The sequence below is a fragment of the Empidonax traillii genome, unplaced genomic scaffold (assembly GCF_003031625.1).
Source record: "Empidonax traillii isolate 1590-97213 ecotype Southwest subspecies unplaced genomic scaffold, ASM303162v1 scaffold174:size915687, whole genome shotgun sequence".
NCBI lineage: Eukaryota > Metazoa > Chordata > Aves > Passeriformes > Tyrannidae > Empidonax > Empidonax traillii.
The window spans coordinates 214,485-230,340 of NW_020955367.1; the positions used below are offsets into that span (position 1 = coordinate 214,485).

A 15,856-nucleotide genomic window follows, 5' to 3' on the forward strand; every position below is an offset into this window, starting at 1 on the left:
GCAGACACCGTGGTGACCTGACCTGCCACCACTTGTCTCGGTGTCATTTAATCCAGCCAGGCTTTCCTGGGCAGCCCCAAACAGGTAAGTCCTTGCTGTGGGTGTATTTTGTACAGGTGTGAACTGCCACCTAAAAAAAACAAACCCTTGTGCTCGTTTTTCTCTTGCAAGTGGCCAGTTCTTGATAAAATAACAATTTTCTTTGCTGTCAGTATTGGATGGTATTGTTTCGTAGAAAGGTACTTCAGGTACATCATTAGCTGCTCTGGTAGGTGGTAGGTGTGAAGATGGGAGAGAGCTGCTGATTGCAGGGTGGAAATAAGAGGTGTTTTGGATCGGGTACAGGAGAGACAGAACTGCCTCCAGATCGGGGGCAGTGGGAGCGTCAGCAGGCAGGGCTGGCATCCCCCAGGGCAGGGAGAATGCACAGCAGGGCCAGTGGTGGCTCTGCTGAGCGTGGGGACTGCAGGGACACTCTTCCTTGGTGGCCTTTCCAGTGGAACAGGCACTTCCAGCCTCAGGGAACCCTTGGGCACTGCCCTGCGGGAGCAGCTCCACGCTCTGCCTTTGCTGTGCTCGTGTTGTACCACGTGCTGCAGATTGTCTGGGAGCACAGCAGGACTCCCCTGGGGCTGCTCCTCAGCCAGGCTCCATCCCAGCCATTCCTGGGGAGCCCTGTCCCGCACATCTGGAAGTTGTTGTCGTCTTCTCCTGGTTGCTCAAATCCTTGGATTTCTCCTCCCCAGTTCTTGTTTTTATCACCGTGCAGCCAAGTGTCGTTTAGCTGATCCATCTGTGCCGAAACCCTGCATTCCCAGCTCTCTCCTTGTTTTCCTTAAATAACTTCCCTTTGCATAAGACATTGGCCTTGCACAGCACCCTTTCTGGGACTGAGCTGGACAGTTTTATTGAGAGCAGCTCCCACTGTGCCAGTTTTCCATGTCTCCATCAGGACATCCCTCCTGGCAGGGCCCCGGTGATCTCAGCTGGCAAATGTCCTCATTGCAACATCCATTTCTGGGGCTCCACTGAACAGTGCAACATTTGCTGCCAGCAGTCATAAACCACACCAGCTGTGGGGGTAGATTCACACCTATTCCCTTCAGAAATGGTGCAGATTAATTAATTTCAGGGAAGAACACTATAATGTACCATTTATTCACTGAATCCCTCTTTCCCTCTTTTGCCTGTATTTGCATTCTGCAGCTCCTTGGCAATGCGAGCTTGGATTAAAAAATGCCAAGTTAATCAGAAGGCTAAATAAATTGTTTTTCAAAACTGTCATGTATACATCTACCTGCAGATTGCAGTACATCCCACAGCGGGATGTTAACGAAGAAGATGCTCCTGGGTCTTTGAGGTTTGCCCAGGTGTGGCACTGTGCAGGTATTTCATTTATGAAGAAAAAGTCCCAAAGTATTTTTCCATTTGGAAAGGCCTCATCTCTTTCTAATGTTATGCAACCCAGACATCATCTCGGTTTGGGTTCCCTGCAGCTGCCAGAGCCTTTCCCAGCTGCCTCCCTTGGGGTCAGGGTTCCAGCATGTTTTTCTCTGGGTCTCGGACCTCTGACACTCTGAACTTCCTCCCCAGAGATCAGAAATACCATCAGGACTGACACGTTGTTTTTATCGTCCCTGTCAGTCTGAGAATTTCCAGGGGAACGTTGAAAGGTGCATTGCCAAGGTGACATTTCAAAACACAGCACATCAGCTGGGACAAGAGAGGAAACAGTGTTCTCCTGGGGGGGAAAATCTCCTCCTGGGGAGCGGGGAAAGCACAAAGTGGGCTCTGCCCTGTCCTTCGTGGAAGTTTTGCTGTGGAATTTGGTGGCTGGAGAGTTTGACCCCTTAGTTAAGCATCCTTTGCGAGCTTCTGGAATTGGGAAGCTCCTCCTGTCAGGGATTCACCCCTGCTAAGAGCAAAAGCGATTGACAGCGCTTGCTGTGTGGCTGCTCCGTTCCTGGAGGGCCACAGGGAAAGTTTCCTGCCCAGTTTGCTCCCTGCAAACACTTGGAAAACAGGATGGATGGGTTGGCTGAGGTGTGAGACGGCTGGAGGAGCGATCTCCTTGTTGGTGGCAGGTGGCTGGGATGCTACAATCAGCCAATGTTGTAACTCCGTTGGGCTGAGCGGGTTCGATGGCTTTGTGTTCCTGCTACACCCTCGGAAATGCTGGGTTGTGAAATGACTGAATTGTTGAATGAGCTGTTGTTCTGTTGCCTCCCAAGCTCCAAAGAGCCTTTTGTGAGCACAGGAGCTGCAATCCATTGGTCCATCCCAACCCCCCCCGCGTTCCCCTGACGGTGGCACGTGTGGAAGTTACGTTCAGGTGCAGAGCAGGGGCTGAGCTTTGCATCTTAGGGAGGTGAGGGCTCGTTCCCTCCACCCTCAGGTCGTTCAGATGAGTCCTTTCAGCGCTTGTCCTCTCCAGAGTCCTTCCCTGCATCCAGTGCCAGCTGGAGCAGCCCTGCTGCTCCTCTGCATCCCATCAACTTCCCAGCCTCCAGCTGACAAAACGCTGCCTGTGCTGCCCATGGCTCTTCATCCCATCCCTCCCTCTCCTGTCGGCCTCGTGACTGGATGTTTGGCTCGTGGCCCCTCACCGTGCTGCTGGTAATGGATAGCACATTGTCTGGAGCTGCAGCCTGCTGGGATTCAGCCTGTGAGTGGCTGAGGAGGCTCTGAGATTCCAAGAGCGCTGTTTGCACAAACACGTTCCGCCCCTGCACTGCCGGGGGGGTGGGTGGGTGGGTGTGTTTGTCCCCGATAAAAGATTGGCTTCTGCCCTTCATCTGCCCCAGCAGCGAGAGGAGGGAGCTGGGACTCCCCACAGGTCCTGCAGGGAAGGGAGAAGCCCGTTTGCTCCCAGAAATGGGCAAAAAGGACTTCAATTGTCTTTTCCTCGCCCTTTTCTGCGCGATGGCTCTGAGGCTGAATGGGGTCAGCTCCGTGTCCGTGGCAGGGCTGGGATATGTTGTTACAGCTGTTGTGCTCTCAGCTGTGGTAAGTGATGAACATCCCAACTGAACCCTGAAAAACTTCTGGGGTGTAGCTGCTTAGGAGAGTCCCACTCTCTTAACCCTTTTTGGGGGGTCTGAACGGCTTTGAGGTGGGAATTTGGGAGAAGCAAAGTCAGGCTGGGGGGAATCCTGGTGATGAATTCATTGTTCTGCATCTTTGGGATCCGATGTCAGCTTGGGAATCGCTGGTACCTAACGTGCTGGTTTGCTTTCTAGTTTGTAACATCCTTTATTTCTGCCCTGAAAGCTCAGCAGGTTGGACTTTTGTCCATCAGCTGCTGTAAGCTGTCTTCTTTGGCAAAACACTGGACGCTTCTCATGGAATATTTGAATGTTTTCTTCCCTGTTACCTGATAGCACCCAAAGGCACGACGTGATCCATGGACAAACTTCATTGCCAGTGCAAGAGAGATGTTCCATTTCCTTCCAGAATTACCAAAGGGAACTCTTTTATGAGAGGGAAAACTGTTGGTTATGTTTGTTAAAGGAATGGACATTGCATAGTGTGAATATATTGCATAAGTATGGCAATAAACATATTAAACCCAAATTGCAATGTCCTTAGGACAGGATATTGTGTAAATTACTGTAATTCCTACAAGGGACGGGTCACACACAAGTTCTGAAGTAACTTGTCAGAACACAAGAGCTTTAAGAAACCTGTTCCTTACCTAAATCTGATGACATTCACAGCATTTTCCAGAAGGAGCTGGGTAAGATCACAGTGGTTTTTGGAAACCTGTAAATAACGTTTGTGCAAGATGTCCCATGTGCAGTTATAAAAGGGGTTTGTTTCCCAGAGTCTGGAATGTCATGCAGGGAGTGAGCCCTTCACTGATGTGCCATATTGAAAAGCTATAGATTATTAACGAAAATATATAGATTCAAATCAAGAGAGGTGGAGACAAAACCCAAGGAAAATAGAGTCTAGGAAAGGGTAAGTCAGCAGTAAGAGGCGATTGGAAGTGAAAACGCAAGAGAAAGAAGGAATCTTTGCACTTGTTGCCTGGAACAGTGAGTTAAGCGATTCAATTTGAACAGCCCCTTCCCTTCCCCTGCACACTGAGCCCCCCCTGTGTCCCCCCCAGCCTGTCAGCATGGTGGAACACGCCGAGTTCCTGAAGGCTGGGAAGGAGCCTGGCCTGCAGATCTGGAGGGTCGAGAAGTTTGACCTGGTCCCGGTGCCGAAAAACCTGTACGGGGACTTCTTCACCGGGGACTCGTACCTGGTGCTGAACACCATCAAACAGCGCAGCGGCAACCTGCAGTACGACCTGCACTTCTGGCTGGGTGAGTGAGGGCACCGGCCCTGGGAGCAGCCCCACCTCTGATCCCCAAAATGCCTTTTTTGGGGACACAGCAAGTCCCTGCTGTGCAGAGGAGATCTCGGGTGGAAGGGGTGGCTGGGAAGGGTGGAGGTCGGGTGGGACCTCCTGACTCAGGGAGGGGGGTTTTGTTTTCCCCTGTCCTACCCTGAGGGCCACGGCGAGGCCTTCCCCCCATCCTGCAAACCCCAGAGCCTGTGGCAGTGCCTCCAAGCTGTCTGTTGGCTTTCCCTGTTGCAGGAGATGAGAGCTCTCAGGACGAGCGAGGGGCCGCTGCCATATTCACGGTGCAGATGGACGACCACCTGCAGGGCAAGGCCGTGCAGCACCGCGAGGTGCAGGGCCACGAGTCCTCCACCTTCCTGGGCTACTTCAAATCTGGCATCAAGTACAAGGTGGGTGTTCACTGGGGCTCTGGGGTACCTCTGGGGATGGAGTTTGCAACAGATGGCATCCTGCCCACCGCCCGCTTCCCAGAGGAGTGAGAAGTTGCCCTTTTCCAGTTGTTTAAAACCCATCCTCAGCCAGATGTTTTCAGTGAGCTGGAACAGGGTGGAGAACAGCAGATCCCAGTGGGAGAGACTTGGCTGAATTAATAATACACAAGGAAAGCCCCAGAAAATTGTAGGAATCGAGGTTTTGTTTTTCTTCGAGAAGCAGAGGAAAGAAGAGTCCCAGGACACCTGGAATGAATTTAGGGAGCAGCGGAGTTACCGGGAAACGCCCACCCAGGAGATTTGGCTTCTCCTCCTTGCAGAGCAGTTTGACCTTCCTAGACTCTGTTTCTGTGCTTAACCCTCCTCCTCAGCATGTGCAATGTTTTGGTAAAGCAGATCAACAGCAGTGGGAGTTGAATCTTGAGGCTGGGGTAATCTCTGGTAGGCAGGACATGTTATACAGGTGGAAATACACTCTTCAGCATTCCCAGTGGGAATCCTTGTCCCTGTGCTTGCCCTCAGGCTGGTGGTGTGGCTTCTGGCTTCAGACACGTGGTGCCCAACGAGGTCACCGTGCAGAGGCTGCTGCAGGTCAAAGGCAGGAGAACAGTGCGGGCCACGGAGGTCCCTGTGAGCTGGGACAGCTTCAACACAGGGGACTGTTTCATCCTGGACCTGGGCAGCGTGAGTACCATGGAAAAGGCAGGCCTGGCAGGTCTCCAGGGCCAGGAGATGTCCCAGAGTTCACACAAGGGGTTTTTTTGCCCTGCTGTGCTGGGGCCACCTCAGGTGACGTCTGAAGCGATCTGACGTCGCTCAGGCCCAGCCATTGAGTCCCATCCCGTCCAGGAAGGATTGCTGTCACACTGACAGGGTTTCCCCTTCCCCCCAGAACATCTTCCAATGGTGTGGCTCCAACAGCAACCGGCAGGAGCGGCTCAAGGCCACGGTGCTGGCCAAGGGCATCCGCGACAACGAGCGCAACGGCCGCGCCAAGGTCTTCGTGTCCGAGGAGGGATCCGAGCGCGAGGAGATGCTCCAGGTCAGCCCTGCCCCGCCCTCTGGGCTGCAGTGGGAAGGGTGGGGGGTGGAAGGGCCCGGGGGATGGGTGGGCAGGCTCAGCAGTGTCTGTAGGTGGGAAGTGTCAGTGGTGTGAACACACAGCTCGGTTCTCTGCATCGCTGGGACATCAGGGTGTGCTCACACTGCTGCTCTGCAGTTGTCTTCTGCTTGTTCCCTTGGCTGGAGCATCTGAGAATGAGGGGCCCCTTGGACTGGCTGGTAATGATTTTTCTCTCTCTCAAGGTCCTGGGACCAAAGCCCGCTTTGCCTCCAGGAGTTTCTGATGAGACCAAAACCGACACAGCCAACAGAAAGCTGGCCAAGCTCTACAAGGTAATCCTGAGATCCTGCCATAACCCTGGGGAGAACAGGGGGCTCTTTGTGCGCTTGGATGGAGCTGCAATAGCAGAGAGGAGTCGAGCTGATCCCAGTCCTGCTCCTGCCTCACTCTGCTGTTGGCTTTTTATCAAGCTTTGTGCGTGAGCCTTGGTTGCTCCCACCACGTGTCCACGTGCTTTTGGTGTCCTTATCACCACTTTGGACTGTAGGAGACAGTAATGATGGGGTGAATCTCTGCCAGAGCGGTTTGTAACATGGAACTTCATCCATTAATCAGACAGAAACTCAGATCATTGACTCCCCTCGATTCAGGGAGGCCTGTTCTCAGTTACCTTCCATCCCTGAGTGCAGTTGGTCGGCTGTAGGTGGTGTCTCTTGGTGCCTTTGCACCAGGGATATTTACCACTTCGGGCCAATCTCTCTTTGGTCCCAGCAGTACCTGCTTTGCTGGAAGCACTTGAATTCTTCAGATAAGTGTTATACTTTTGTCATTCTGTGTGTGTGTCAGAGGTATCCTGTTTGAAAACAATGGTGCCTGCAGAGCCAGCGCATTCAAACGTGTTTCCCTTCCCCTCCCTGAGCTGTGACCTCTGTGCTGTGTTGCCTCAGGTCTCCAACGGGGCTGGGAACATGGCAGTGTCCCTGGTGGCAGATGAGAACCCCTTCTCCCAGGCAGCCCTGAGCACAGATGACTGCTTCATCCTGGACCACGGCACAGACGGGAAGATCTTTGTTTGGAAAGGTACCCGAGACCCCCAGGGAGAAAATCATTCATGCCAGGAGTGGAAAGGCAGTTGTGTGTTCTCTCAGCCATCACAAAAGAGATCCAACACTTGTCATCTGCTAGTTGGCATAATTCATCTGGGAGGCCTGGCCCTTCCACTGTTGCAAGAGGTACCTGGGGCAGTTTCTTCTTTGGGTAAAAAAAAAAAGTGACCTCTCTTCTCGCTGCTTTCATTAAAGGCAAAGGTGCCAACTCTGAGGAGAAGAAGGCAGCACTGAAAACAGCTTCTGAGTTCATTGACAAGATGGGTTATCCCAAACACACCCAGGTGAGGAGGTGCAGCCCCCCTGTGACCCACCCCAGCCACTGGGGGCCCTTCTCTGCCACACGGGGTGGGGACCCCACTGCTGGTGTTTCAGGCAGCTCCTGGTTTGGGTGATGTGCTTTCCTGCAGGCACACACTGCAGTGGTGCCCCTGGGCTAACACTGCCCTTCAGGCACCATTTACCCCAGCACAGCTCATGTCCCCGTGTCAGACACTCTCACCTGCTCCCTGCCCCCTCTCCAAAGGGTGCCAAGGAGAAGGGGCAGATAAACCCTGGGGAGATGCTTCTAAAGGCTCATTCGTTTCAGATCCAAGTCCTCCCCGAGAGCGGTGAGACCCCTTTGTTCAAGCAATTCTTCAAGAACTGGCGGGACAAGGACCAGACCGAGGGGCTGGGCCAGGCCCACGTTTCTGGCCACGTCGCCAAGATCGAGCAGGTCCCTTTCGACGCGGCCACTCTGCACAGCTCCAGGGCCATGGCAGCCCAGCACGGCATGGAGGATGATGGCTCTGGCAAGAAACAGGTCAGCAGTGCCAGGGCCCCTCGGGGGAGCTTCCCCAACTTTCCTTTGCCCCTGGGTGGCGCTCCTGCAAGAGCAGCGAGAGCCACCTCAGCACTGAGGTTTCTGTTCATTCTGACCCCACTGACCTGTACAACTCCCTCTTTTCTCCTCGTCCCGGTGATTGTACCTGTTGCCATCGCAGGTGGTGATTGGGAATGGGAATTGGCCCCGTGTCGGGTCCAGGGCGCTGCCGGCGCTGGCCCGCCAGGGGGCGCTGCAGCCCCGCGGGATGCGGGATTTGGGAAATGCGGGGTTTGGGATTGCGGGATTTGGGAACGAGGGATTTGGGAAATGCGGGGTTTGAGGAACGCGGGAGCGGGAGAAGGGCTCGAACTGATGAGGAGTCTCCGCTGCTCCCGCCCCAGATCTGGAGAATCGAAGGCTCCGAGAAGGTGCCGGTGAATCCCGCGACCTACGGGCAGTTCTACGGCGGGGACAGCTACATCATCCTGTACGACTACCAGCACGACGGCAAGAGGGGCCAGATCATCTACACCTGGTGAGGGAGCTCTGCAGGCCGGGCCCACCCGGAAAATGGATCAGTGCTGCTCCCCACCTACAGGGGAACCTTGTGGGGGATAAAATTTCACCCTGGATAAGCATCCCTTGCAAACAAAACGCTCCCCCAGAGGTGTGGGATGGTTCATTTGAAGTGCAACAATGGAGGGAATTCCTGTGCTAGGTTTTTTTAGCTCCCCTCCCCCCCCAAGTAGTAGTTACTCCCGTCTCTGGATCAAGCTCTGCTGCTTTTTGCAGTTCCTACACCTTTGAGATCCCTGTCAGGAACTTTTGATACTCTGCCATTGTGACTGGGACAGTTCCCAGCCCGTGTCCTTATGGAGGAGTTTTCCAGTCAGGCTCCCAGGGGGATGGTTTTGCTGCTCCTCAGCACGAAGAGGGCACAGGCAGAACCCCTGAGGGAACCCAGGAGGGCACAGCCTGCACAGGGGCTGCTCATGTAATTCCTGATCCCAGTGCCAACAGCTGTGTGCTTAAACTGGAATGGGAGACTGGCCTGGAGATCCTGCAGAGTCTGTGCTGCTTCCCTAGCAAAGGGTCTTGTGTCTCCCCCTGTAATCCCTGTGCTGCAGCACAGGATAACGAGCATCTCCTTCCTGCTGAACAAAGTGCTGCAGAGGTTTGGTGACACAGGTTTCCCTTACCTCCTCTGGATCTCTGTAAGAGATCACACACAGTGTGTGTGTGTGGAGGGGCTGAAAATAAAGCTGGAATTTGGCCTTGTCTCCCAGGCAGGGAGCTGACTCCACTCAGGATGAGATTGCAACCTCTGCCTTCCTCACGGTGCAGCTGGATGAGGAGCTGGGAGGCAGCCCTGTGCAGGTAAAGGAACAAACACCACCCAGCAGAAACCAAACCCCAACTCTGTGGGAATAAATAATGCACATATCACAGTCCTGCCCCCAGCTGGGTGCTGTGTGGATATTCCAGCTGCAAAGGCCGTTTCTAGTGCCTCTCGTGCTGCTCAGAACTGACGGGACGTTTGTTTCTCTGCAGAAACGAGTGGTGCAAGGGAAGGAGCCGCCTCACCTGATGAGCATGTTTGGGGGAAAGCCCCTGATTGTTTACAAGGGGGGAACCTCGAGGGAAGGAGGGCAGACAGCACCTGCAGACACGCGGCTCTTCCAGGTCCGCTCCAGCACCTCCGGAGCCACCAGGGCAGTGGAGGTACGTGGAGCTCATGCACCTGATGGGAATGTGAGCCCAGGGAACAGGGCTGGGCTGTCTGACTTGTGCTGAGCCCATTGTGTGACAACAATGCTGAAGGCAGGAAGAGCTGAATTCCCTCTGTGGAAGTGGAACTGGTGCCAGGACACGGGTTCAGACTCCCACTCCTCTGAAAGGAAGTGCACACAAAACCCCTGTGCAGCAACACAGAGATTAAATCCCAGTAAACAGGCACAGGGGAGGGGAGGGTGCTGGTTTGTGACTCCAGTAACTGCCCAGGTTTCCAGCTGCAAGATGGCCTGTCCTTGTTGGCACAGAGGAGAAGGTGTTAATGACTGATCAGTGTCCCAGCAGGGAACTGCCCTGCCAGGGGCTCCCCAGGGAGTTCCTACATCTCCTGCCATAGCCAAGACTGGCAAAGTGACAGAGCCATGTCTTGTGCACCTGTAGATCACACAGAAACAGTTATTTACTCTTCCCACGTGGCAAGTCCAACTCATCACGTGGATACGGGGAACACTCAACACATCTTTTACAGCCTCACACGCTCCCAGGGAGTGTCTTGTTTGCAGTTTATTCAACAACAGGTTCTGGTTTCAGTTTGACCTAATCTGGCACCTGCAATGTTCCTGCTTTTCAGCTGGATCCTACTGCCAGTCAGCTGAACTCCAACGATGCCTTTGTCCTGAAGACTCCCTCTGCTGCCTACCTTTGGGTGGGCCAAGGAGCCAGCAACGCTGAGAAATCGGGAGCGCAGGAGCTGCTGAAGGTCCTGGGAGCTCGCCCAGTGCAGGTGTCTGAGGGCAGAGAGCCAGGTGAGGGGCTCACAGGGTCAAAGCCCCCCCTGCTGTGGTTCCCATGACCAGGTGAGGCAGCAGTGTCTCCTTTGCAGACGCTTTCTGGGCAGCGCTGGGGGGGAAGGCCCCGTACCGCACCTCCCCCCGCCTCAAGGACAAGAAGATGGACGCCCACCCCCCTCGGCTCTTCGCCTGCTCCAACAAGAGCGGCCGCTTCACGGTGGGTATCTGACACCAGTGACTTCAGCCTCTCCTGCCAAGGCTGGGAGAGCCTCAGTGCCAGCTGCTCTGAGCCCCCCACCCCCTCAGAGGGTCACCTCTGCTCTTCCTGTGTGGCCTTTCTCCTGTACAGGCGCTTGAAGCCTGTGCTCACCTTAACCCTCTGTCTTCCAGATTGAAGAAGTGCCTGGAGATCTGACTCAGGACGACCTGGCTACGGATGATGTGATGCTCCTGGACACGTGGGATCAGGTACGTCACGTTTGCAGGGTGACAAGAGGAGCAAAGGACAGGCTCTAGATCGAGACTCCAATTACAACAGCCACAAGTGCTGTTGTATTACAGACTGTGCACAAATCAGCCTCGAGGCAACTTACTGAGCTCCAGTGTTTTATGTAATATCGTTCAAACATCTGCTGCTTCCCCCTGGTGTTAAACTAGAATAGAATTCATTCATGGATGTGCAGTTTCTGTAGATAAGATGCAGATCTCAAGCTTCTTGAGATCAAGCGATGGCTTTGGTCAGGCAGGGTCGACACCCCCGGCCCAGCCGACACGGGGATGTTCTGGTTCTGTGTCACCCTCTGTTCACTGAGACTTTGCCTAAATCACCCCTTCAGAAAGAGATTGATTGTTGCTGAAATAATTAACATGCATGTTTTTTCTGTAGGTCTTTGTATGGATTGGGCAAGATGCCCAAGAAGAGGAGAAGACCGAGGCACTGAAATCTGGTAATGTCACGTTTGCCCCTCTGAACTGTCCCCCCCCTCCCTCTCCCTCTCTGCTCACGAGGCAGGCGGTTCTAAAAGCCACAGGGTGACCGTTCTGGTGGGTGGTTGGTGAAGTGGAGCCCCCGTTTAGCCCCCATCTTGCTGTTCCTGCACGACCTGCACTCAGTGAGACCCCTCCTCCCCCTCAGCCAAGCGCTACATCGACACCGACCCGTCCAACCGCGACAAGAGGACGCCCGTGACCATCGTCAAGCAGGGCTTCGAGCCCCCCACGTTCTCCGGCTGGTTCCTGGGCTGGGACGACGACTACTGGGCTGTGGATCCCCTGCAGAGAGCGATGGCAGACGTGGATGTGTGACAACAGCTCTGACACACAGCGAGTCCAGTGCCTTCAATGCCTCCGAGAGCTCCTTCCTCCAGGATGCACATTAACGAGGGAATGATGGTAAATAGCCAATTAGCTGTGCAATAACTTCCGGAAACAACCACCACCAGTCAGTGACCCTCCTCCTTGCTTTGATTATATTTAATACAATAAAGCTTGTGTGAGATAATGAGAAGAACAGAAATGGTGGGGTTTGTTATGAAGAGGGAAACATTAAACAGCACCAATAAATCCCACCTTTGACCTTCCTCGATAGGAACTCACCTTAGAACCCAAAACCTTCTGTGTGCCATCTGTTGCACGTGGACTTCTGACCAAAGAAATTATTTTGGGACTGTTTTGCTTTCCCCTCAGCAGAATTACCAGCAGTTAAGACCCCGATAAATTAGCAGTGTTCAACTCTTACAGTCACTCCTTAGTAAACAGCATGTCTTTTATTCAGAGGAGAGCAAAAAGCATCTCGTGGTGTCAACAACAATTCACAGGGGTGGCACCTGCAGCAGCAACAGCGGGAGTTACAGAGTCATCGTGTTCCCCAAGGACCCACCCGGTGAGCTCAGCACTGCTCATTAGCCCAGCTTTGTTAACTGATTCTCCCCCCTCCCCACCAAGAGTTAAGCTCAGCTTACAGGAACTGCTGCACTGACAAACACAGGAGGGCATTGCTTTGGTGAGGAAAAGGAAAAGCTTTCCAGCAAACAGGCAGAAAAGCACCAGCACTCAGGCACTGCTGACAGGGACAAAGGCACAGCTGAACAGGCCTTGCCTGTGCTAAAACACCTGTAAACGCAGAACTGAGCGCAGCAGAAAGGGGATGAAACCCAGGCTGTGAGGTTTATGCTGCCCAGGGTGAGAAGGGCACTTGCAGCACTGATCTTGGCTCTTTAGTTTCATTGCCACCTCCCAAAAGTTCAAGGTGTAAGACTCTGTGCTGGTGGCAGCCTGAGGAGCCTCCTCCCCCTGCAGGCTCTAACTCCCCTCATTTCAATCTGTAATTAAATCTACTAAAGAGGTACAAAACACCAAGTTTAACAGCCAAGCCAGGGTTGTGTGAGCCGAGGCTCACCTGCTTTGGGATGAAGTGTAAGCCCTCAGTGACACAACCACCCCTCCAGGCGTGCACAGGGCAGCACCAGCAGGGAAAGCACCCCCGTGCTCCAACAGTGCAGCATCTTTGTGAAACACCACCCCACCCCACTGGGGACAGACAGCTGACTTCTACAGAAAGAAGGCTTTAGACCTGGATAAAACACAGCACTTTGGTTTTTAAAAATTATCTGTAAGAGGAACAGGTAAAGGCAGAGCCTTTTCAGTGCGTCAAAGCAGCGTAACTGTACACAGACACAGCCCTGGAAGAACACCAGCCCAGCAGTGACCACAAGCACGTTGTATCCATAACCACAGCATGTGTGTGCCGGTCCTGGGGGCACAACAGATGGAAAGTTCCACCAACAACTGTTTCTCATGAATGGGGACTGGATTAGAGAGCAGGAGCCTGATTTTCACAAGTCCCAGGACAGTATTCTCACTCGGGCATCAACTTCCATTACTTTTCCTTGTGTGAGGCAGAGAACCAACCTGCTGACTCCATCACATACAGCTACACTCCAGGAGAATACAGTCAGGGCTCTTCCACTGCTCCTGCAGGGAATAATTCTCTTTCCAAATGCTGGATCATCTCTACGACAGCTTTTCTGCACTAGTTGAAAAGGGGAGGTTTTGGGTTAGAGGTGCCCCATCCAGGACAGCATGGATAAAGCTTATTTAAGATCACAACCTGCTTGCACTCCTCCTGAGAGGCTTTCAACTCCAAATAATTGCGACTGTCCGTCCCACAAACACTACACACAAGTTTTATAACACACAGTAAAACAGGGGGTTCCTCAGAACCGCGAGCTACACTACCCAGGACTGCAGAGCTGCAGGGGGGCTGAGCCCGGCCCTGCCCCTGCCTACTCCTTCATGCGGAGCAGGCCCTGCAGGATGTTGATGGGCAGGGGGAAGACGATGGTGGAGTTCTTCTCGGCGGCGATGGTGGTCAGGGTCTGCAGGTAGCGCAGCTGCAGCGCCGCGGGGGACTCGGTGATGACCATGGAGGCCTCCTTGAGCGCGCGGGACGCGTTCATCTCCCCCTCGGCCGCGATCACCTGCACGGGGAGAGGGAGACAGGCAGCGTGCCCTCAGCCCAGCACCCTCAGTGCCCCTCCCTGCTGTTCCTTTTTTTAAGCTCTGGGTTCATTAGGGACAGAATTGTGGCCTTTCTGCATTGGGGCTATAAATATTTTCTGACTATTTGTCAAGGACAGCTGGGTTGGAGATGGCACTGTTGTAACAGGGAAGTTACTGGTGAGGCAATTCCTGTGTGTCAGCACAGGCAAGTGCAAAGTCTCCTACAGAGTCCTCCTGCAAGGGCACGATATTCTTTTAAGCATCAGAAAAACTAATAATTAAGAAGTTATGAAGTAATTAAGCAGCAAAATTAATATTTAACACAATCTGGCTAGGGAACCTTCACCTTGCACACCAGCACGTGGAACCATTCACAAAGGAATTACCCAGCCAAGCCCTCCTCCCTGCGGGTGCCCTTACCTTGGCTCTGGCCTCCCGGGCAGCCTCTGCCTCTGCAGCCATGGCCCTCTGCAGCTGCACAGGCAGCTTCACGTCCTTGATCTCCACACGCTCCACCTTGATGCCCCAGTCATCCGTGGCCTCGTCGAGCGTGGCCTGCAGAAGGAAGGACAGGGAAGTTAAGCCACACACCCGGCCCCAACTAATGCCCAGATATGAGGAGTGAGCAATTAAACCAAATGAGTTATCTTAGAATTCCTGGACTTTAAGGGCTTTGGTACTTGTATTACGATGTGATAATTATAAGAGCATAACTGTTGTAAGCTAACAAAAACCCCCAGAGTTTGATTAATGTATTGAAGGAATTCTGTGGTATAATTTCCTTCAACAGCAAGAACTGACACAATGATGCAGGGAAGGCCTCCTCTCCTGGATCCCTCATTCCCACTGGTCCATTACTGCTTTAGTCCCCCATTTTTATTTTAGGGAGTGCCATCCCAAGAGATCTTGAGCAGGGCTTTGCCTAAAGCTCCAAACCACAGCTTGGCCTAGCACTTAGAAGGTGCAATAAATCCGCTCCTGCAGGTTATCCCTGGACGTGATGGAGCCCCAAAGCTCGTACATGCATGCTGTGTGCGATCTCCTCCCGGTCAGAGAGGATCTCAGACAGGTTCTTGGTGCCCAGGACGTTCCTCAGGGTGGTCTGTGCCAGCAGGCGGGTGGCAGAGTCGGCGTTGGTGATGTTTGCCACGGCCAGGGTGGCGTTCTGGACCCGGTAATAAACCACCCCGTCCACGTTCACCGTCACCGAGTCCTTGGTCAGGATCTGGAGAGCAGAGAATCCTCAGTAAATACAAGGTTAGTTATTAGGATAATAACCCATTTGTTTTACTAGAGCAGCTCCTGGTTTTTCCACTGTCTTGCAAACAGAAGCCCTCGTGCACATATGCTGATGTGAACATGTCCCAGTGCCCGTGAACCTTCCAGCACAGCCCTGCAAAGCTGAGACTAAATATGGGATTAGAGCACTTCTCAGGGGAAAATACATTCCATGAGCTTTGCCATAATGTTATTTTTAACCCACGTCTTCGAATTCACAGTCATACCAGCAGGTCATACCAGGGCCAGGAAAAGGGGAAAAAAGCAGGAATTATTGACCCTGAAACACAACTTCACCTGGGAAGGTCTAAGCTGGGACTCTGGAGCCAGGTAGGTCCCTGTGCTGCATTTCAGGAAGGTTTAAGCAGGTTATTTGATGAGAGAGGGATGAGTGAACTACTCAACCTTCAAGACTTCCCCTCTCTGCCCCTTCCCAAACCACCTCTTTCAGCAGGCTTTCCACAACAGCACAAGCCAAAGAATGGGCATCACACACAGAACTCGTGTTGAACACATAAAAATGGGTATCTGCCTCTACCTACGGAACACAAACCTAAATCCATGAGCATAATTTAATCAAGTCAAAGGAAAAACTGCATTACTGATGGCTTCACTAATGGCACATCAGCAGCTGCAAGCACATTCTGCCTGCCAGTGATTAGGTTTCTCCCAATTACCCTTTAGAGCGTATCAGGACAGCTGCCATTTGTCTCAATCCACAACGAACAACGAGCAACAAGCCAAGGGGCACGAATCTGACAGGAAACAGATGCCCCAGCCAGGCTGTATCAAA

The 15,856-nt window shown here is 53.1% G+C and overlaps 2 protein-coding genes across 2 annotated transcripts in view; one reads left to right on the forward strand and one right to left on the reverse strand.

Annotated features, from left to right (window-relative positions):
* Positions 1–2,796: 2,796 nt before the first annotated feature.
* GSN (gelsolin) lies at positions 2,797–11,796 on the forward strand. The gene is made up of 17 exons (XM_027885875.1): positions 2,797–3,006; positions 4,112–4,313; positions 4,589–4,743; positions 5,308–5,469; positions 5,678–5,827; positions 6,091–6,180; positions 6,796–6,928; positions 7,150–7,238; positions 7,544–7,759; positions 8,164–8,297; positions 9,049–9,139; positions 9,314–9,484; positions 10,125–10,299; positions 10,377–10,501; positions 10,675–10,752; positions 11,171–11,231; positions 11,420–11,796. Exons 1-17 carry the CDS (start codon positions 2,875–2,877, stop codon positions 11,587–11,589), a joined length of 2,334 nt encoding a protein of 777 aa, XP_027741676.1. The 5' UTR covers positions 2,797–2,874; the 3' UTR covers positions 11,590–11,796.
* A 1,716-nt stretch (positions 11,797–13,512) lies between these two features.
* Positions 13,513–15,856, reverse strand: part of STOM (stomatin) — a 7,748-nt gene continuing 5,404 nt past the window's right edge. Inside the window, exons 5-7 of the mRNA XM_027885877.1 lie at positions 14,807–15,010; positions 14,206–14,340; positions 13,513–13,763 (exon numbers count right to left, since the gene is read on the reverse strand). Coding sequence (XP_027741678.1) covers positions 13,569–13,763; positions 14,206–14,340; positions 14,807–15,010 — 534 coding nt within the window. The 3' untranslated portion in view covers positions 13,513–13,568. The remainder of the gene's footprint in view (positions 13,764–14,205; positions 14,341–14,806; positions 15,011–15,856) is intronic.

Coding starts and splice junctions, on each gene's coding strand:
- GSN (XM_027885875.1), top strand. CDS start 2,875: ATGGGCAAAAAGGACTTCAATTGTCTTTTCCTCGCCCTTTTCTGCGCG. Junction 7,239..7,543: donor GTTATCCCAAACACACCCAG/GTGAGGAGGTGC, acceptor CATTCGTTTCAG/ATCCAAGTCCTCCCCGAGAG. Junction 10,753..11,170: donor TCCTGGACACGTGGGATCAG/GTACGTCACGTT, acceptor TTTTTTCTGTAG/GTCTTTGTATGGATTGGGCA.